Source organism: Myxine glutinosa, chromosome 7, assembly GCF_964187855.1.
Source record: "Myxine glutinosa chromosome 7, kmMyxGlut1.1, whole genome shotgun sequence".
In the NCBI taxonomy this organism is placed as follows: domain Eukaryota; kingdom Metazoa; phylum Chordata; class Myxini; order Myxiniformes; family Myxinidae; genus Myxine; species Myxine glutinosa.
The window spans coordinates 56,633,074-56,656,931 of NC_136267.1; the positions used below are offsets into that span (position 1 = coordinate 56,633,074).

The 23,858-nt window shown below is 41.8% G+C and overlaps 1 protein-coding gene across 8 annotated transcripts in view; it reads right to left on the reverse strand.

Annotated features, from left to right (window-relative positions):
• Positions 1 to 23,858, reverse strand: part of LOC137431270 (uncharacterized) — a 917,646-nt gene that overhangs the window by 69,808 nt on the left and 823,980 nt on the right. For all 8 annotated transcript variants that reach the window (XM_078781781.1, XM_078781779.1, XM_078781782.1 and 5 more), the window contains 2 exons: positions 22,486 to 22,566; positions 1,537 to 1,682 (listed from right to left, as the gene is read on the reverse strand). In XM_078781781.1, the coding sequence (XP_078637907.1) occupies positions 1,537 to 1,682; positions 22,486 to 22,566 (227 nt within the window). The remainder of the gene's footprint in view (positions 1 to 1,536; positions 1,683 to 22,485; positions 22,567 to 23,858) is intronic.

Below are 23,858 nucleotides of genomic sequence, written 5' to 3' on the forward strand. Positions count from 1 at the left end.
GATAATGTGAGGCCATCTGTCGGAAAATTGAAGCTCAACTGAAGGTGGACCTTGCAACATGACAATGACCCTAAACACACCCGTAAATCCACCAAGGAATGGCTGAAAAGAAAGAAATGGAGGGTTCTGGAATGGCCATGTCAAAGCCCGTATCTAAATCCCATCGAGATGTTGTGGGGAATTTGAAACGAGCTGTGCATGCAAGAAACCCCTCAAACATCGTACAGCTGAAATAATTCTGCACGGAGGAGTGGGCAAAAATTTCTCCCAGTCAATGTCAGAGACTGGCAGACAGTTAAGCCCCTGTCACACCTTGACGATTTAGCCAGCGTATGCCGACGTATCAAAATTGAGTGCTGGTGTGAGTCATACGCTGGCATACGTCGACAAATTTTGTGCATGCACGAAATTTGTCGACGAGCTCGGCGTACTACGACGTATGCCAGCGTGCTTCAGCGTGCTCTTAACGTAGCCAAATTTTTCATACGTCGGCATACGCTGGCTAAAACGTCAAGGCGTGACAGCGGCTTTACAAGAAACGCCCACTTGAGGTTGTTTCTCACAAAGGGGGCAATACCACCCATTAGAGCCAAGGGTGTACTTACTTTTTCCACATGCGAAATTTGCATTTATGTTTATTTAAATTATACAATGGACTACAAAATGTAAATGTTTCATGATATTTGTTATATTATATCATCTTTATCTGTCAATATTGTTGAAATGAAATCAAAGAGCTGTATGTTGAAATATGTTGAAAAAGTCAAAACTTTACACGGGGTGTATTTACTTTTTCACGTTACTGTATATATACATAGTTGAAATGTTTCTGCATCAATGCACTATTTTTGAGGCGTCTTCTGCTTCCTGGTGGTCTTGAAGGCAGGTTATGTGCTGCCAAAGCAGCCACATTCCAAGGATTACGCCATGTCGTATGCCTTTGCCTACCCAGTGGGTGTCATGGGAGGAATTTGCAATTCGTTGAGGGTACCGAGCAACTGGTGGCAAAATGTTCATCGACACCATGGGATCTTTAACGTCCAACAACTAATGCCAGCAAATGGAATGCCAGGTTAAACATCTGGAACACACAACATTGATGAATCACCGTATTGGTGAAACAATCACCAGGGTGAGTTTATAGTTGGGCTGAAATTGAGACCCAGGCCAGACAGCTGCAGAACTCTCGGCGATCCTGTCACTTTCATGTGAGGTGTCACAAAAATAAAATTAAATAGTCTCATGATTGAACAAAGCAAAAGAGCAAGGCTTTATAAAGTATTATACTCGAATGGGACCCAACTCAACAAAACACAACACTCCCAACAGGTGTTCAAAAATATCTCCCATAACACGTTCTTTCAACATGGAAAACAAAAAGTGAAAATATGGTGGAGTGAATGAATAAAAACCGCATCAAGAACAAAAGGCTTCCAGGAAATTTCTTCAAAGGCTTCCAACTAAAGGCTTCCAGGAATTAAAACATACTGGCCTGGAAACCTAATAACATTTTCGAACAAATACAGAGGAACGTACCAGGAAATTGAGGCGATGATCAAATCCAATTATATGGAAGAGTGCCTCATGGGCATGCATGGAAGGCTTGCAGCCACACAACGAGCAAGAATAAACAACTTGATTCTTTCCTTCAAATGACAAATGTTCGTTGATATGAGACAAGCCTGCAAGGAGGAGGATGAGGGAGAAAGAGGGGGAGACAAATGACAAAGCAAAATACAAGACGTGATATTCACATTGGCATCGCGAAAAAGTATAAAGTTAGAGAAGCCCACAACAACCAAAAGTTTATGTCATTCACAAATTCGGATTTTGAACGTTGATAGGATACAAGCCTGCAAGGAGGAGGATGAGGGAGAAAGAGGGAGAGACAAATGACTAAGCAAAATAAATACGTGATATTCACTTTGGCATCGCGAAAAAGTATAAAGTTAGAGAAAGTTTATGTTATTCACAAATTCGGATTTTGAACGTTTACATCATTCACAAATTAGGATTTTGAACCTATGGCAAAGTGTAATAGCAGGTGCAAAACACAAGACGTGATATTCACTTTGGCATCGTGAAAAAGTATAAAGTTAGAGAAAGTTTATGTTATTCACAAATTCGGATTTTGAACGTTTACATCATTCACAAATTAGGATTTTGAACCTATGGCAAAGTGTAATAGCAGGTGCAAAACACAAGGAATACAGATTAACAGAATAATCAGAACAACAATGGAACTCATTGACCTTTCCTGAATCGATCACATATTCAAGATGGCCTCCAGGAGGGGGAGCACCTGGGAATTATCTGCAGAGGAAAGCTCCGCTTCCAACATTTCCTGCACAAAACTTCATCTGCAATGCCAGGGAGTATTGGATATTCTCTGTGAGCTGGTGCCACCAAAACTCGACTTGTGTTCTGGGAAGTGTTCTACACTGCCCCCCCCCCCCCTCACCTACCACCCTCAAAAATACCACCCCTTACCTACTTACCTACCACTATTGTTTTTGTTTGGTTGTGGCCTGATCCATTCTAGCTCCTCCACGAGCCTAAATAGACCACAAAAAGTAGTGGAATCCAAACTCTGAGGCTTAGATTTACTGATATGAGGCGGTGGTATAAACACTATAAAGCATGCTTCCATGGGGGAAACTGCAAAAGTAAAAAATAAATAAATAATTACTCCTTTGTAGGGGGTCTGGGATTTTTTTTGGAAACTTGGGACTCCACCAGAATATTTTGAACATTTGATGTCAAAATATGCGTTTTTGGGTGATCTGGTCCAAATAGTAACAAAAAAACGATGCAAATTGGGGGAATATTTTTATTTCATCTTAACATCAATTGCTGGGAAGATTGTTTTCAGTTTGTACAGCATTTTGTTATGATAAAGTAAATTAATTTTGAATTCCATATTAATACTTTTCCAGGACTTATGACACACTATTGGGCCGGCAGTCCAAATTGTCATTGGTCTTCATGGTATTGTAGCATCACCTACTGTATTGCTTGAGCATTAGCTTGGGCCCAAAACACCAAAACCAGATATGCTTGGGCCAGGGTGAGGAGTGGGGGATTCTCCGTTCGTTATTATTATTGCCAAATGATACCATTATTATTGCTGTTAATATTGTCGCACGGCCGCCTTTGATTAATATCAGGCGGTCACGGATGCCGATCGCGAAGGCCTTAACACCTGAGGCGAAAACTCAATGGCGGACTCAGGAAGCAAAAAGCTACACCAAAGTGCGCGGGATGGAGGGGGGGGGGGGGGGGGGCGACGAGACCCCTTGCAGTCTTACCTGTTCTCGGAGAGTCTCCAATGCTGCTGAAAATTAAATAAATCACACGGAAAACTGCGTTCAGGAATATATACAGAAAATAATACAAGGGTTTATTACAAATAAAAGCAAGGACAGGAAAATACGCGCCGATAATAAAATAAGGTAACTAAATTGGGATCCCACACACCGACTTCAAAAACAAGAACAAAGGAATGGATTAACAAAAGAAACACGTTCGTTTTGTGCGTCTGTGGTGTGTGAGCTTATCTGTGTCTCTTGTTGTCTTGTGTTTGGCTGCCATCCAACACGGCTCCGTTCGGCCCCGATGCACCCACGAGGCCTCGCTCCAAGCTCCACAAGCGCCGATCGCACACCACGAGGTCCCTCGCTCCAAACTCCAAAGCACCGAGCACCGCTCCAAGCACCAGCACCACTCCCAGCAACACGAAAAAGCACCGCGCGTCCAACGCAGGCTGGCGACTCCAAACGAGGTCAAAAGCAAGCGAACTCCACCCGGGCCACGACCCAACTCGGGCTGCGCAAGACGAAGAAGACCGAGCGCCGCTAGAGACTACCAGAGCACGAGCGTAGATGTCGAAACACCAAGAGAGCAACTCAACTACTGGTCAACTCCTCTGCTTGCCAACTCACCCACTCCACTGCGGCTCAAGACTCACTGCCAGAAGCAACTGCTCTGAACCAACTACCGCGCACCAACTCACTGAACCAACTCAGACTGGCGTTCGGTGCTCGCTGATCTCCACTACCAGACTCAACAATCGCGTCCGGCGCTCGCTAATCTCTCCTGGCCAACTCACTCACGAAAAGTCCTGCCGCCCCTCGTATCACTCCGCGGCGGTGACATCAGCCTTGGCGCGCCACCCAATCAGTGGCCTCCATCGAATCACAGGCCTGTGGTGTGGTCATAGCACGTGGCAATCGAGGTGGATAGGCCTGTCGGAGGTGTAAATGGCGGCGGCCATGCGGCGGTGTCCTGGCCTGGTTTCCTTTTGCCGGTCATGTCAGGGAAGGGCGTTTCTTAGTGTTGCGCTAAGGACCTATCTATGGTGTCTCCAGGTGTGCAGTGCCAAAAGGGACAAAGGTTTGGCTAACCAGGTGAGGACACACAGGGGCGCGACTCTTTAATCCCTAACTCTACTTAACACACGAACCTCCTGGTAGGTTCACAAGTATACTCCTTACCGACAAAACGACTACACATGAACTTATTACAGGTAGTTTTTCTTACCGCGACACACGAAGCATGTTACCTACTCAGATCTATCTGCTCTACATATCACTACCCCGCCAGACATAACAATATTATAAGTATTAATTTAAAAATGCTTTGTTACAATATTAACCTTTGTTTTGGTTATTTATTTTGTCATTGGAATGCCATACCATGTAAGGACCCATTAAGCTGCTCCATACACCTCAACATGGTGCACCTTTGGAAACATGGGAATTCTTCTGGATTATTTGTAGTTAATTATCCTAATCCTAATCAACTCAGGAGATCATGATAATAATTTTGGTGTTTCATATTCCACATTAGAAAGCTCCAATAGATTGCCCGAAAAAACATGCCACACACAAACAGATATACACACCCACAGATGAACACAGAAACACAAAGAAAATAATAAATAAACTCGTAATTCATGTGAAAAAAAAAGAAAATGATTTGCTTTGTCGAAGCAATCAAAGCGCTGATTCAATTTCAAAGATGATTTAACAATAAAGAAGTTGAGAAAAATTCAGGAAACACGAGATAACGAGGAGAAAGCACATGAAGCTTCGAAAATGACGTGAATACATCACAGATGAGTTAACAAAATAGCACTGCGGATTAGAAACCTTGACTGAATTAATAACATGGAAATTACGTACATGGTACACAGCAATTCCCAGTGTGTACCCTGGTTAGAATAGGTACACTGTATCCCTGCATGTCGTAAGAGGCGACTAAGAGGGTTGGCGTCAGGAAGGGCATCCGGCCATAAAAACATTGCCTCAAAAAGAGAACCATGACAATTACAACTACATATGGGCAGGGTACAGCCCGAAGTGGAGATCGGTTTCTGAGGTTTGGGACATGGAATGTAGGGACAATGACAGGGAGATCAGGAGAAGTGGTGGAAGTATTGGTCAGAAGAAGAGTGGACATATGCTGTGTGCAAGAGACGAGATGGAAGGGAAGTGGTGTGAGAATGGTGAAGGGTTGGCAGGGACAGAAATACAAGTTTGTGTGGCAAGGGTGCCCGGAGGGCGTGAATGGTGTTGGTGTCCTGTTTTCTGAGGAGTTTGAAGACAGTGTGGTGAGTGTGACTAGAGTGAGTGAAAGGTTGATGATGGTGAAAATGATGATTGGAAAGCTCTTGGTGAACGTCAGCTCGGGATATGCTCCGCAGGTTGGTCGGAGCGATGAAGAGAAGGACAAGTTCTGGAGTGCGATAGAGAAACTGATGGAAAATGTGAAAGATGAGGAAGTTGTTGTGGTAGGAGGAGACCTAAATGGACATGTGGGAAGGAGTATGGACGGTTTTGAGGGAGTTCATGGGGGTTACGGATATGGTGTGAGGAATGGAGAAGGTGAAAGGATTTTGGAGTTTGCTGATGGAGTTGATTTGTTGATTTGTAAAACTCAGTTCCAGAAAGAGGATAATAAGCTTGTTACATACACGTCAGGTGGGTCGACGACAACCATTGACTACCTGATGGTGCGTAGGCGAGATAGGGGGCACCTCCGGGACACAAAGGTGGGGGATACATTGGAGGAGATAAATGCACAACTGCCCTCGAAAATAGGAATAAAAGTGACAGTTGTCCCATCTGATTCCCATTTGTCTCCCCAAAAGGAACAGTGCAGAGATTTTTTTTATGGTTCAGGAGATAACCAAAGATCGCAGTGGCAACTCAGGGATCCAGAGATGCAGCCCACCAATACAAGTGAGCAGGTGGGCAGATCAGGCAATGACAGAAACCGATGTTACAAGTGTGGAAATATGGGACACTGGAAACGAGGGTGTCCATATTCAAATAGGAAGACTAGTTCATAGGACAAACCAAGTTCAAGGGTACCAGTGCTTACCGGTACCTCAGATAACGATGAGGCCTTCATTGCTGCAGATCCCAAATGATGACTGGCCTCAACAGATTAAATCATTAGACCAACATGAATAACTGTCGATGCTTCTTGTGTCTGAAAAGTTTTCGGAGCAAGAATGATTTTTACTTTTTTGCTTGTTAGCGAATTAATAATTAATTGATCAAATGCCAAAATTGGATATTTTTGGAACATGAATTAAAAGATCCAGAATTAGAGTTCATTCTGGAAGCCTCATATTTGCCAATTATAAATGTGGCTTTAGGGAGCATTTTGGGCAAAACAATTTTTTTAATTTACAAAGTTTGGAACAACTGCTTTGCAAAAAATGTTGAAAACCAAGTGACAAGCGTCACATGATCATCAGGTAGAAATTTTGGACTATTGTTTTGCATGATTGATAGGTCAGTGGTCGACTGACATGTAAATGGATGTATTGTCAAATTTGGATAAATTATTGTGGGAACCGAAAGGGTAATTTCAATGTGACATGATGGGGGTTTTTCTAAGAATAAACTTTTTATCTATTTGTGTATTAGCATTTCTAAAATTAAAGGATAAATTTTACGAAATTGAAATAAAATTGACACCCATCTTGATCTGTTAATAATGGTTCCAACGCAAACAAATATACATAATGCATGGGTTTGTGTATTTTTGTGTGTCAATGTTTGTGTTTTTGTTTTCTTTGTGTGTTAATCTCACAAGATTGTTGAAACCAACAATGTGCTTGTCTGGAAATAGATAGTTTCATGTGGATGGGATCGACTATCCAGAGAATCCGTAAAATAAAATATCAACATAATTTGATTTTGAAAATTATCTCTTTTGTCAAGGGAGATGGAATATAAAGATTTGATATGCTGGGTTATGAACAGCCATTAATTAATAGTAAATTGTGAGTAATCTTGGGATTCCATTTTTGATAGAATTTATATGAGAATAAAAGCTATTTATGGATATGAGCTTCATAAAAAAAAAAAAATGAGGAAGTACAAAATTAGCCAAATTTGGGAGAGGTCTTACACTGACTTCCCAGGGTACTCTGCTCATGGATGTTTGATATATATATATAAACTTGAATTTTATCAGCATAAATTGTGCTGTATGTATGGATGTATATTACGCGTAGATGATATGGGAATATAGTAAGGAAAATCTTGATGAGTTGAACTATTGTGAGTTTTAAAACGGACTGCATTGTGAATCTTAAAACCAAGGGGCAGACATGAACGCGCTGTTACGTAGTTTAACCTCAGAACGCGATGTTACGTGCACCTGCAACATATTTGTTAATCTGGCACACCTATATTGGCATACTGGTGTCAGTAGTATTCACTAGTTGCATAGAAATGGATGAGCAATAGTTAAAGGGGCGTAAGAACACTTACTTGGATATTTTCTACAAAAGTAGGGGTTTCAATAAGTGGAAGCTGTACACATGGGATTCATCAAATTAAGTTTTGGAGTTCAAACAAAGTCATTGGTTAACAGATGGGAATGGATAGTAAATAAATTCTTCGATGCTGGGTAAATTAAGTGAGATATTACAAAGACTTATAAGAGCTATTGTTCTTCCTTATAGCAGTGGGAGAAAAATTAGATCTAACGTAATGAATCTATAAATGAATGTGATAGGGATAATATCCTCAATTTGTATTAATTATTTGATTGTGGGTAAAGGAATTAATTTATCATAGTGGATTGTTAGCAGCAGCCTGAAATATCCTGAGAGTGTGCATCCATACAATCAGAAATCCCAGATTTGTTTTTAAAACAACATTTTGGTAGAGGTCTTATGTGGACGAGTACTTGCTTGGTAGATAAAAAAGGTACTGCATGTTGGCAGCCACTTCGGTGGCCATTTAGGCCAAACAAATTGGAAGAAAGCTGCGGTTAAATATGTAATTTAAAGATGGCTATTTGTAAAGTAAAAAGGGAATTTATTGAGATGGGAAACATTTTTCGAAGGTTTATTAAAGTATTATAATATGACATTTGGCAAGGAAAACTATTGGATGGGGAAAAAATTAGATCTGTTTATAAAATGAATTTGTTGACCCCTTGAAGTTAATTCTTCGAATCATTGTTTCACGAGCATTTTGAGTTCAAATTGGAAATAGTTTGGTAGAGCTTTGGTTAAAACCTTTGATTGCGGTATTTTGGAACGAATTGATAAACCATAGGAGATTGATAAGATTAGAAACAAATATGGACCCAAAATAGAAAGATTTTATGATGATATGAATAATACCGAGATTAAAAGATTGAATGAAGTAATGTTGCAAATGAGTACAGTAGAGTTAAGATAATGGGTTAATGAAAATGTTATGAATTGCGTCAGTTTTACAAGATCAGTGAACTCATATCGCCACAAGTTACACTGTTAAATGAAAAAAAGAAAAAAGTGGGAGGACTATGATAATAATACATAATGCATAGTTTGTTTGGTTGCAAAATTTGTTGGGAATTAGATATTCCTGTTTGTGATTTTAATCATATATACTCATTATTAATGCATTTATTTTCTTGGAGTAGTGTTAAAATAACTGCATGAGTTTAATTTTTAAATTATATTAACCTGAAAGCAATTGTGGATGCTATTCTTAGTTTAGTAGTAAAATATATACCTGATTTGAATATTATTTGTGTGACGCATATAAATGAAAATATAACTTTTTTGAATGTTTTAAGGAAAACAACAAATTGTTGAATGTGAAACTGTTATAAGAAATATATGATTAGTTAAAATATGGTGATTATATGAGAAGATGTACCCTATCTGATTCAGTGTGTGTGGAAAGCAGATTCAGATATGGCTGAGTAAAAGGACAAGACCAGATCACATCTCAAAGGGAGTGCTAACGGAATTGGGAAGAAGTTCGAGAAAGAAAATTTGTGGCTAAAAATGAAGTTAATTGTGGCATACACCCTCCTTCTCAAAGAATGATGAAGACATTCTCCTTTGTAAAATTGGAGATGGATGCTTACCTTCACCAAAGGAATTTTTGTGATCACTTGCCTGGATCACACTGCAACATATGGAAGAAAGGCGATCACTTACTTTTGTTTGAATGCCTCGAACATTCATCACGTCAGCAATTGCAGGACGGCAACATTTTACCCGCAACTTCTACGGAATGCGGTGACGTGTGTTATTACTTCACCAACTTCCGGGGAGCCAGCATGGAGCTGCAAGCGAACGGCTGTGTCTTTTACTCCACAACAGCTGTGCACGACTCTGCTGGTTGCTCCTGGTATGGACCATGGACAACTTGAATGCCATGGTCCCAACATCATTGCAGATGCATCTGGCATCTCTGTTCCACATCTTGCTGGTCAACCAACATCACATCAATACTTGCTCCATACTCACGATGAGTGAGGAGGCAAGTCGACTACAACTGGACGAAGGCCTTGTTCAAATCTACTATGGTTCACAGCAAGAGTGGCAAGGATGATACATGCAGAGCAGGGTCAGTTAATGACTCCACCCAACTATCACAACAGCGGGAAATCCTATGCGAAATAGTGTAGGTGCTATGAAGACATCAGAAGAAAATGTTTCATACTTGAATTTCAAACACGAGTGATCAGCCTCTTATCTTCTTTTCAAACAAAAAGTCAATATTTGTTTTGAAGCAAAACATATTGCCAAATGTTGCAGATGCTTTGTTATTTTAAAATGGTGAATTGAAATCGTTGTGATAAAGGTGAAGGGTTGTATGCTTTATGCAAAGGAATTGAATTGCATTATTAATATGGAAAGAGTCAATGAATAAAGAAATGTTTTGTAATCAGATTCTTCCAGGATGACGGTGTATGCCTAATGAAAAAATTGGATTACCAAGTTTGTGGTTTGAATATTTAATAAGTTGATGTTTAGATTAATGGTTAATATAAACAAAAAGAAAAAATGAGGGATTGTGGAATTCTAAAAATATATGTTTTCATATATTTGAAGGACAGAATGTGTTTTTCCTGTGTAACGCTTGTGAAAATGGAACCTGGATGGGCAGGCACCATCTGTGAAATGGCTTTTGTCACGGAGTGCATTCCTACTCGGGCGAGGTCATGGGAGAGTGACCTCCCCAGGAAATAAAATGGGGTGTTCTGTGGTTCTCAGCGATAAGCAGCTGTTCCGGGGCCTTTGGGGCTTTTAAAATAGGAAACAGATGCCTCGGGGCACCTCGATGTCTGGGGCTATGGGCCTTGTGCTGAACTCTGCATTCCAATGCTCTGAGATGAAAGGAGCCTTTTGCTATTTAACCACTGAGATCGAGGGAACTGGACGGAGGATTGGAAGAAGCAGGAGAGAGAGAGAGAGAGAGAGAGCGAGAGAGAGAGAGAGCGAGAGAGAGCAGAACATCGCGTCATGTGTATTTTAAAGTATAACTATATTTTCGTGTAACTATTCGTTGCAAGAGTTTAATAAATCTATATTTAAACTGAGTAAGTTTTCCATGTGTCTCATTGAGTGTCCAAAGAGGTCACAAGCAAAGTTCTTTGACACAACCAACTGAGTAGATTGATTTTCCCATAATGACAAGAGTTTGTTTCCTTGATGGTTTCCTTTTGTTGTATTTGTAAGATTAAGATGATTGTGTCTGTCTGGCTGTCTAGCCGGCTATGGAGTTAATTTCTGGAGCACGGATTTCAAGGTGTGTGACAGGTGTGTGACAAGTGTGTCCCTGCAGGTAGAATCGTGGCAGCCTACAGTCTGGATCGAATGGGCATCTGCGAGACCTTCCTGTTAGTACGTTGGGAGTTGCTGCTGTCTGTCTGTCTGCTTGTTTATCGGGTTACCTGTTGGAAGGAACACAACAGAAGGGAGGTGGACGAGTTGTTGTGGTCACCTGCTGTGAATGGTTGTGGGGGGTGGGGGGGGGAGGTGGGGGGGGGGTGTTGACAATATATTAATTGTTTGCCATTATGGGTGTTTGTGGGTTTAATCCTCGCCAAATGTGAATGGAGGATATGTTTTCACCTGTTTGTCTGTCTACAAAAGATATCTCATAGGTATGAAAATAATTGTTTCTTTGATATCGGTTGAGTGAGATATTTGGTTGGAGGAGGTGGGGAGGCGAGTTATCTCCAATAACTAGCTCTACGGAGCAGTGTTTGTTGTCAAGTCTCATATAATCTTGGTTAAAGTATATGTACAGACAAAAGCGTACTTTGGTTGGTGGATGACTGGAAAAAAGAGGGAAAATGGTTTGTTTTGAAAATGCTGGCTTGTTCAAGAGTTGTCAAGGTCACAGCACTTTGGTTGTGGTAGCTGGCTTACACTGGTTTGGTTTGGGGAGGGGGAAGAATAAGGGACTGATGGTGCTTTGATTTCACAGCCTGGTGCGGTTGAGGCTGTGTACTTGTTGCTGGTTGGAATCCAGTATTTTGCAGCACTGAGTGGTGGAGTTCGGTGGGAAATGAATTCAATGTTTGATGAATACTGTATTAGTTTGTTTAAGCAAAGCATTGGGATGCCATTCAATGTCAGAAGGTAACTGGAGAAATGAGAAAGGGAATTCTGCATGAGGGTGGCAGAATTTGCCCTTTTTTAACAAATGATTTTGTTGGCAAACTATTTGTTTGCATTTCGTTGTATAAGTGAGCTGGCAAAGAGACTGTGCCAGTCTGATGAAGTGGTGTCCTTTAACAGTGAGTTTGAATCTGGTTGGGTTCGGGGCTTGTGGGTTGCCTCTGCTGTCTGTCTGTCTGCGAGTAGGACATCTCAGAGGGTTGTGACCGGACTTGAGCAGAACGCAGATGAAGCGGTGGCACCACCGCCTACTTGAGGTGCTCTAATCTCCTACTTGAGGGAAGGTAAGGTGGAATTGGAGTTGGTGATTGCGTTAGAGTTGGTTTGCGGGGAGGTGCATTCTCCCAACTGTACGACGATTTTAATTTCAGATTTTATTTTCAAACGGTTTTCCAGTATTTAAATTGGCTTGTCCAGGTATTGATAGGATGAGTGCACAGGTAATTATCAAAGGAAGAATACCAGTTGATTCTTGTTGTTTAACTACCAGTTGTTGTGATGTGAATTGTGTTGTGAGTTAAGGCTGAAAAAATATATATTGCTTGTCTCTGGTCAGACCAAAGTTGCAGAATTGATGTGGCGATGCGGTTTTTTTTCTTCTTTTTTTGAAAAGCATGGATTGCACATATAAAGGTGTTGTTTTTTGTGTCCTCATGCCTTGCGGTCCTCCTCATCTGCCATGGCGCCGTCCAGAGAGAAATTAAAGACAGCCAATGGGACAGGTCGGCCTTTTTGTAAATAATGAACACAAGCTTAATAAGTTATTTTAAAATGTATTTATTCTGAAAAATCATTAAGTTCTTCAAGCATATTACAGACTGCCATTTCGTTCTCGAGATCGCCTCGAACTCTCGAAGTACCATCAAACATTCCAATGCGTCGATCCCGTCAACACTGCGCATGCGCAAGTGGTCTAACAGGCCGATGGCCTCCCACGATCTCTTCTCCCAGTCCACCAGATTATCACAGACACTTACATCTTCATGACAAACGAGATAGGATCCAGGCCTAACTAACGAGACCACCCGCAGCACTTTAGGCCTTCTGGTTGCTTCACACGAATCCGACAAAGAACGTCTTCGTTTCAATAAATGACAATATCTAGCCGATTGGATTCATGACGTCACGGCACACAACACTACTCATAACTTTGGAACGGCTGGTTGGATTTGAACAAATTAAATGAAGTATTGTTGAGCAGAACCGTGCGCGAAAGTCGATACCAATGGCGACCCTCACAGACCTGTATTTCCCGAGATAACGTGCCGGCCCGGCAACAATAGGCGCGCGCTGTTGTAGGTTCCGTTGGAAATTTGAAAAAAAAAAATTGTTGACGCACAGGGTCAAAATCGATGCGCGCGCTGACCAGAGACCGGAAATATATTTTTCTCGGCCTAATGGAGAATATTTTTACACTCAGGATGTGATTGTTGAGATGTTTTGGATAAAATGGTGCAATAACGCAAATATATGGAAAATTGTGCTTCAGATTTAGGTTGCAGGAATGAGACGTTCCTGGGATGGCAGCGATACAGGATCATGTTTACAAATATTTGTGTTTACCAAAAAATGATGTTTACGACGCAGGAAGGCAACAGAGCAAGATGGAGAAAATGTGGCGAGTTTCTCCATTGGCAGACAATGATTGATGAGATAATGATTGGCAAAATCATGCATTGTTAGATGCAGGGAAATGATTAAAGGGAGGTGTGTTTGAAAATTGTTGAAGGCGAATATGGCATTTGGATTTCCAGACAGGACAGAGGGAATGCTGCTATAAATAGCCAGCTGTCTGGGAGATGAGGTAAATAAATGCCAATTCAGAAAATGGGGGTTCAAAAGATGGTTCATGGGCTGAGGGACGCCTTGGGCCTCCTCATATGGATCATCATTGTCATTGGGGGGGGGGGGGGGTGCTCGGGAGTTTTGATCCGTGTGTGTGTCAGTAAGTTTGCAATGAAGGTACGGGGTTCTCCCTGTGTGGTCCGAAGTCAGGAGAAGGAAGCGAGAGTGACTTTCAACCAGATACCAGTGGTGGCTGCAGATCTGGTTCCAGTCTGGGAGGGCCCATTGCTCGCTCAAGCGTCAGTGGACTTGGCAGACCTCCACAAACACCATTGTGATCATCTTTGAGTCATACTCATACAATGCCCAATACAGCCAGGCTGATGACATCAAGAGAAGTCTTCATTGGCATGTCCCCCAGCTCCTTTGGGGCTTTGGGGCGATAGAAGACCTCTACATTTGTTAGGGTCAGCGAGTTATCACAGGCAGTCAAATTCAAACTTGTCCCTGACCCACTTAATTAATAAAATGTATTGAAATGACAATGAGATAGAAATAGTTTCGTTATTTGCTGAATCTTAATAGCACTATGCTAGAAGTTCATAATGATCTTGTAGAAAAGGAGTAATTATATTATTAAGGATGTATGTATATTGTGGAAATATAAAAGGATATATATGTGTGTGTGGAGGGCATGTGAGTCATTACCGGCATCCCATCTGCAAATGGATTCTCAAAGTGTGCAATCTGAGCAGGAAGATTGAGCAACCACCGGACATCTGTGAGTTCGATCTTTTATCAGACTGGCAGATGCGCACGGAGACAGAATGTGGACACACCCTGAGTTGGTATGCATTAGGCCCTTTTGCTCTCGGGGCAATCTCAAGTACAATGGAAAACCGATCCTTATGGCGCCAAGAATACTACCCCGTCCCCCAGATCTACCCCTCCCTAACCCCTTATCGGAATCCCTCGGCCCCCGATCTCCTCCCCCCTACCCCATCCTACTGTGAAGACCCAATCATCATTCCCCTATTGTTCTGAATGATATAAAATGAAGCTAAGTTCGCTCAATCGAGGAAGAATGCTCATTTCCGACCCGGGTCCTGTGCTGTGAACCCTGTGCTGTAAATTCTGTGCTGTGAGTTCTATAATGTATTTCTGTTGTAATCATATGAGTATTTTCCCCAGTGTTATTAAAATATTGACAAGTGTTCATGGCTTTGTCTATGGACACACAATTTTTATTCAACAGGGCTTTGGAGGCCCAGCTGAAGGAGATGGAAGCAGACATCAAGCGTCAGCAGCAAGTCACCAATGGCTTGGTCTGGACCTGGCAACATGACAAGCAGAAGTGGTACTGTGAGTTTAAGTCCAGAAATAAATAGTCACAGCAGGAGCTCCAGAACTTGCAGCATGACTTGGATGCCTTCCCCACCATACCCCTTCCCCACCATACCCCTTCCCCACCATACGAGATTGCCCTTGACTAAAAAGAAAAGACAACTTGCAAAGCGAGCTGGTAAACTCCCCCATAAAGCAGCAAACAGTTGCCCCTGTACAAGAACTCCATTCACCCCTGTACAAGAGCCACCATCTCCATATCTTTAACCCAGTACCCCGTGCGCATTCCAAAAGAGCAAACAATGAAGATTGCTCCTTGCACATTCCGGAAGATTGCCCCCTTCATTGCCCAAAGGGGGGAAAACGTCAAGAAGAGTGCCTTGTCTTAAACAATGACGTCGGTGGTAAAAACGGTACTTTAATATGCTGCACTGCTTTGTACAACCAAGAGCTTATTAACACCTGCTTCAACTGAAAATAAAGGTGAAATGAATGCCTGCTATTAACCTGAGATTTGCTTTGAAAAGGCCCACCCTAAGTTATGGGCTCCAGATCGCTTCTTGCGTTTGATTCTGTATGGGAGGGTTCGGCCCACACGATTTAATTTCAAATGACTATGAGGGATAGATGTTTCAAAAGACATTGCCGTTTCATGCGACATTGCATTTCAAATGATTTAAAATGGCATTGCTTGTGTACACAGCCTCAGAATTATACAGTCACGTGAAAAAGTAAGTACGCCCCATGTAAAGTTTTGACTTTTTCAACATATTTCAACATACAGCTATTTGATCTTCATTTCAACAATATTGATAGATAAAGGTGATATAATATAACAAATATCATGAAACATTTACATTTTGTAGTCCATTGTATTAGTTAAATAAACATAAATGCAAATTTCGCATGTGGAAAAAGTAAGTACACCCCGACATTTATCACTACTTCAAATACCTAAAATTAGAATCAGGTCTTGCTCTTTCTGTCTTCTACCGACTCCTCTCCGGCCTTGCTCCCCCAGCTCTCTCTGTGATTTGTCCCCCAAATATTCCTACAGGTCGCACAAGATCTGCCAGCAACCCTCTGATGGTTAAACTGCCGAAATCTCGGCTCTCTGCTCACCTTCACTCTTTCATTCCTCTTTTCTCCCGCCTCTGGAACAAACTCCCACACTCCCTTCAATCCCACTCCCACTTCCGGGTCTTTAAAACAACTGTTCACCACCATCTCTTATCTTTCCCCATCTAAAACCTTGATCTTTTCTACACCCACTAATTCACCCCAGATCCACCTTGTTTGAAATTCCAACTTCTTTCCTGGAAGTCCTGGCAGTGTCCAGATGTTTTATACCTCTCCCACCCCCCCCTTCCCATGCCTCCCCCCCCCCAACGCCCTCTCCCTCCCACAGATCTCTCGATGTCCCTGCTCTCAGATGTTGTGTTTGTGTTCCTCCCCCTCTCGCCCCATCTTGTCTACCGCTCCCCATGTTATATGTTTTATGTGTCGGTTTGTCTTTCTGTGTGATTAATGTTAGCTCTTTCACGAGCCTCGATCTTGTATACAAAAAAAAAACGTGCACCAGTCAGGTGCAAATGATTAGAACATCGCCAGAGAGGATCTTGGAGGAACCTGTCTTGTTTAAACTTCAGACATTTCGTTTGGTTTGCTCTTTGTTGTTGAAGTGAGCGGCGTCACCATGCATAGATCAAAAGAGCTCTCTGAGGCCTTCAGACAGAAGGTTATAGATGCCTACGAGTCTGGGAAGAGATTTAAAAAGATCTCCAAACAATTTGAAATCAATCATTCGACTGTCCGGAAGATAAGATCATCTACAAGTGGAGAAGATTCCAAACAACTGCCAACTTGTTCAGGCCAGGCGGCCCCAGCGAGTTCAGCCCGAGAGCAGACCACAAAATGCTGAAAGAAGTCTCTAAGAACCCCAGAATGTCATCACGGGACCTACAGGGAGCTCTTGCCACTGTTGATGTCAAAGAGCACGAGTCTACCATTAGAAAGAGGCTGCACAAATTTGATCTACATGGGAGGTGTGCCAGGAGGAAACCTTTGCTGTCCAGAAAGAACATCAGGGCAAGACTAAAGTTTGCCAATGAACACCTCGGCAAAGACCAGCACTTCTGGAACAATGTGCTCTGGACAGATGAGTCAAAGGTAAAAGAGCTATTTGGCCACAGTACCAGAAGACATATGGCGAAAACAAAAGACAGCATTTGACCACAAGAACCTGATACCAACTGTAAAGCATGGTGGTGGAAATATTATGGTTTTGGGCAGCTTTGCTGCATCAGGGCCTGGGCAGCTCACCATCATAGAATACACCATGAATTCATCATTGTACCAGAGGGTGCTTGAGGATAATGTGAGGCCATCTGTCGGAAAGTTGAAGCTCAACCGAAGGTGGACCTTGCAACATGACAATGACCATAAACATACCAGTAAATCCACCAAGGAATGGCTGAAAAGAAAGAAATGGAGGGTTCTGGAATGGTCAAGTCAAAGCCCGGATCTAAATCCCATCAAGATGTTGTGGGGGGATATGCAACGAGCTGTGCATGCAAGAAACCCCTCAAACATCGCACAGCTGAAAGAATTCTGCATGGAGGAGTGGGCAAAAATTTCTCCCAGTCGATGTCAGAGACTGCTAGACAGTTATAAGAAACGCCTACTTGAGGTTGTTTCTGCCAAATGGGGCAATACCACCTATTAGAGCCAAGGGTGTACTTACTTTTTCCACATGCAAAATTTGCATTTATGTTTTTTTAAATTATACAATGGACTGCAAAATGTAAATGTTTCATGATATTTGTTATATTATGTCACCTTTATCTATCAATATTGTTGAAATGAAGATCAAATAGGTGTATGTTGAAATATGTTGAAAAAGTCAAAACTTTACATGGGGTGTACTTACTTTTTCACGTGACTGTGGAGGCAGGCCAATATTTACTCAATCATTTATCTTTCTTCTTCTTCTTCCTCTATAGGTCTAAATGATTACAAGGGGTGAAGGGGCTCATAAGAGCTATTTGAATACTGTCTGAGATTTTATCGCCCAAGCTTCATGGTTAAGGACCTGACCCACCCTGCAGCTCATGTGAAAGTTCCCTTCAGCAAGGATATTCACCTCATCAAGAGAAAGATAACATCACAGATAGTAGACATATACTTCTATGAGAAATCCCCACTGGGGCCATGGGTGATAATGAAATATCTTTTCTTTCCTTTCTATTTCTTCCTTTCCTAAAAAAGAAAAAAGAAAAAGATATTTAGTATCAAAGGGAGGCTTGTGGGGGATTCCAGTCAAATCCCATTGCCAGGAATTTCACATTTGGCCCTGTTTGAGAAACCCTTGAGCAAAGCTGGCAAATTACCCCTGGTCTGTGATAAGGGGTGTTGCAAAATAAATGATACTTTTTTCTCCAAAGATTAAATGAAGTTTCAATCGGATGAAAATCCAACCAAAGGCTTTATTTCATTCAAAAATTAAAAACTCACGTTTAATACGCGTCCATATGTCCACCATTAGCTTCAGAAACCATTTGACGTTGACTTTTGAAAGATTTCAGCAAAGACACGAACATTAGTCGCAAATACGACGGAGACAACACGCAGGCAACGTGCGCGACACGTCATGATGACGCACGCGAAATATGAATTGAAAAATCGTGGACATGTGGTCAATACAATCTGGGGGGAAAAAAGTATCATTTATTTTGCAACATATGGTCAATACAACCTGGGGGGGGGGGGGGGGGGAAGTATAATTTATTTTGCAACACCCTATAACATGGCCTGCTTGTTGAAGCTTTCAGGCACCAACCTTGAACAAAAGCAGCGTGGATGAAGGGACGCGGCTTGATAGCTGCCTCTTACAAAAACAACTCCAATGTTATTCTTTCCATCCTGTCTTTGAAGTAGATTTAATTATTTCCTGTCGAGTATAAAGACTGATGTGTTTTGTTGAGAAGCTGCGCTTAATGACAGCTTCTTCCATGTACATGTTAAGCCTTAATAAATCCTCCTGTAACTGTCTAAGATGTCTCAGATTCATCTCTAGTGGGGTGGAGTTGGGGGTAAATCCCCAACATACTTACCCTGCACAGTCAACTTGCTGCGAGCCAACTCTTATGCTTTTTAAGGTTTTCATTTTTTTTCTTTGATCCAATATGGCTGCCAGATCACGTGAGCGATGACGTCATAAATTTAAAATATGTAATATAATTGTTACGAAGATCACACTCAAGAAATTTCAAACTGATCAGACCAAGTGTTGTCCCAGCCGCGTTATGACGTCATCATTAACAACACTTATTTCCCATTCAACACAGAGTTCTTTACAATGAGCCACGTTTAAATTTTTTCCATGGAGCGGTTTTAGATAGAGGTGCAACGTTTTTCGGTTTTTCCAAGATGGCGCTTGTACCACGTGACCCATGGGGTCATAATTATCATTAAACATTCTGCAGGGGGAAGCGATCCTATGTTGAAAATGTCGTGGCCATCAAACCAACAGTTGCAGAGAAAAAAAAATTCATACTGATCAGATCAAGTGAGAGTTCGGCTATGTTGACCTTTAGACCTAAAAATAATTTGTGGTTGAATTGAATGACCTGACATGCAAATGCTGTTCAAATTTCAGGTCAATCAGATGAAATTGAGGATTTTAGAAATTGCACCTTACTTGCTGGGTGGTTCGTGTGCAGCCACCTGGCAGCTGGTTGCATCATTTTTGTATGGGCACGTCGGCCGCTGATGCAATGCCTCTCTATAACGAGTTATCTGGTAATCACTTTGCCGACCTCGGAAGGATGACAGGGTGAGTCATCCCCACATGGTGTTAATTCAACGGGATTTCAAACACAGGACCTTAGGATGCCAAGCCTGCCGCCCTAACCTTTGGTTGAATTGAGTGGCCTGACATGATTCCTGTTCAAATTTCAAATCAATCAGATGAAAATTGACGATTTTATAAATTGCACCTAAGTTGATGACCTTTGGCCTATGTTGACCTTTTGGCCTATGTTGACATCAAACATAATTGGTGGTTAGATTTGCAGACCTGATGTGCAAATACTCTGAATTACAATTCAACCGGATGAAAATTGATGATTTTAGAAAGTTGTTCACCCACAAAGTTTTAGAAAGTTTGCCTATGTTGAACTTTTGACCTCAAAATCAATATGCTTCCTGCATGAAGTTTCCTGAAGATCGGTTTAAAATTGTGACCTGTAGGCGAAAGACATACAGACAGAGACAGAATAATGCACATGACCAAGCAATATACTTGAAAAATCTTCGACTTTTGCAAGCAACAAAGTGTTACGTGCTCCTCCCCGACCCCCTGGTCACGGTGTATCTCCGAGCCCCGAGAGGAGTCACGGCAGAAAAATGTGTTATTCTGTATGTCAAAGATCAACGGTGAAGCCACACCAATTGTTACAAACCAACAGGTATTGTATTAAGATCACACAAGAATAACAGTACAAAAACAATAGTAATCAATTGTACAACAAATAGTATATCATTCATATGATGGTACCATCAGGTTCGTACAATATAACTCACTGTGCTCCAAGTGAGCAAAAAGAAGACGATTCCCAATGTCTCTATTCCCCGGCTTCAAGCCAAAGTCGATCCGCTCCAGCGATCGACAGATCAATGTCCAATCGAGACCAGAATCCCGTTGGGTTGGCAGTCACAGTCCTGCTGCCAAAGCTGTGCAAAGGCGCCCTCAGGACGACTGGGAAATCCAAAGGCGCCCTCCAGGCGACTGGGAAATCACACCCTCGGGTATGGACGTTCCACGGCTCACAGTCGGCGACACGCAGACTTTCCACTCAAAAGCCACGTCACACACACACACCCCAGATCGACGTCTGAATGCGGTGAAAATGGTCGAAACGAGACGAAACCTTGAGCGAAGCGCTAGTCCTGCGCGAGTCAAAATGGCCGACGGCCCGGTCTCGTGGCTCAACGGCACGACGATGATGACGATGATTCTCTTCAGAATCCACCGCAAAACCTGACACGCAGGTTGATCTGTTACAGCGATAACAACTTTGTCGCAGGAATCCCTTTCCTGGGAACCCAAAGTTCACTCGTGCCTCTTGCTCGCCAACGTTCGCTGAGACCTCAAAGCAACTGGGCTTTCTTCTCCGACTCACTCGCTCCGCCTTCTTTTTCTCCTCTTCTTCTTCATCGTCGTCCGGTTCCGGTTTCATTTAAAACTAACTTTTTCACCTTTTGAAAACAGTTCATAAACAATAAACCTTTTGACAACAATAATAGTACATGGAATCGAAAATGTTTACAGTGGATGAAAACCACCACAACGGAAGTGACGAATCTGTCACAAAAGACAGACAGACAGGGGTGAAAGAAAACATAACAGCCGTCCACTTTCGATGTTGGAGGTAATTATGGTTGCCTGCAGAGAAAAACTGCTTAAAACTAGAGGTAGAACCATAGTTATAATTGTAGTGGGAATTGCAGTAAAAGGACACGATTTTGCCATAAACGACTGCATATATTTTCTGAGATGCAAAATTCCCGCCACAGCGATTATTACTTCCGTATGACGACATTTAATCCCGAATTAATCATTCCTGTCATAGCAAATTTCTGGATATTGAATGTCCATGCATCGAGATATTACTGCACTCCGATCACATGCATGCACAGGGTCACATTGCTGCACTGGGGGAAAAAAAAAAAAAGACCACATTTTTCTGGGAAATACAAGAGTCGTCAATAACCACGATGAAACGATGTTCATGAGGTTATACAAACAGGATGACAAGTATCCCATGAGGGGCACTTGGTCCTTCATTCCATTCCGAAGGAAGAAAACAGCATTTGGTTCTTTTGAAAGTACTTCAGACTGAATCGATTGCCCGTTCAACGTTTCTCTATTTCTGCAGCAGATTGAACCTCACTGGTGTCTTTCAACACCTTGCGCCATCCCTTGTCACTTTTGTCATGACATTTTATTAGATTGTGGACAAGCCACCTTCTTCAAACTTTCCTGTTGTCGGTGAAAATGTCATCTCTAAATTGTCTGGGGAGGTGAAATCAAGCATATTTGGGGTCCTGGTAAGGAGGTTTATGCTTTCATTGTGGTCTTGCAGGCAAAGGACGATGACAAATTTCAGAATGACAACTGCAGGACACATTAAAGTTAGTACAATGCAGGACTGATTTTGAGACAGAATGCCCCAAGAAGCAGTTTTGCTGACAAAGTATGACATAACAAATCATGAGGTTCAGGACATCAGTGGTCTTGTTATGTTTTTAAAGTAGAGGCAACATTACAATACAAATTTTTATTTTAAAAAAATTCCCTTCAAATTCAAACAACAATTGAATTTCTCAGAAATGCAATCATTTTGTTTTCCACTGACCTAGGATAGCTTCATCTCTAGCATTGTTGTCCAAAAGATCCCCCAACATGTGTGTCTTTGCTTCCTGCAATTTAGCATGCCCTGCAAAAGAATATGAACCAAACGCTTTGATGATGCATTTTATACAATATTGCACACTGACCTTTCACAGCAGCACCTGAAATTTTAACAAAATACGAGATTCCTTGAATTTAACAAACAAATGATATGTCTAACAAATGAAATTGGCATGTACCCAACGAAATAGAAGAAAAACAAATATTCTTTGAAGATAACATTCCAATTTAAATGTAACAGCACTTTTATACATTTTTTTTCTTGAGCTCCATTTCATTAGCATTCTGAGGTAACACCTAATATTGTATTTCCAAAGTCTTGGATGGAAAGTTCTGATAACGTGCCATGCATTCCAAAGTATTGTCGAATGGGGAAGAGGGGCATTTGGACCCAACCACTTACGGTAAGCCCAGAAAGCCTCGGGCAGTTGAGGCCAAACTATAATGGAAATGGGATTTCAAGCTAACGTCCATCCGAGGGATGGCACACACAGAGGATTCACAGGACTATGAGAAACATGACAGTTATAGCTGGGGACTGAATCATAGTTAGAATGTATGGATGATTTTGAGACATCACAATATAACCCTCCAGCCGCTTTTTACCCACCCGAGATATACAGTCGTGGCCAAAAATATAAGCACCCTTGCACTTTTTCAAATAACTCCCAATTCTCTATACAAAATAAGGTGAAATCGACAAAAGTATTTGGTCTCCACAATTCTTTATTTCACTGTTAATATTACAGAACCTTTGTTTTTATTCAGAACTTAATATATCCTTTCAAATCAGAAAAGAAAAAGAAATGGCATTGACAAAATTATTGACACCCCAGACTTAATATTTGGTAGAACAGGGTTTGGACAAAATAACTGCAGTCAAGCGCTTGCTGTAGCATGAATGAGCTTCCTACACAACTCTACTGGAAGTTTGTCCCACTCTTCTCGAGCAAACAGCTCCAGTTCTCCCAGATTTGAAGGGTGCCTTCTCCCAACTGCTGTTTTCAGATCTCCCCACAGGTGTTCAATGGGATTTAGATCTGGACTCATTGTTGGCCACTTCAGAACAGTCCAGCGTTTTGTTGCTACCATTCCTGTGTGCTTTTTGAAGTGTGTTTGGGGTCATTGTCCTGCTGCAAAGACCCATGACCTTCGATGGAATCCTAGCTTTCTGACACTGGGTTGAACATTGTGCTCCAAAATGCCTTCGTAATCTCCCGATTTCATGATTCCATGCTTGAATCTGTTTCGCAGTTGATTGAGGTGCTTTCTCCACAATTTGAACAATCCTCCGCTGCAATCTTCGATCAAGTTTTC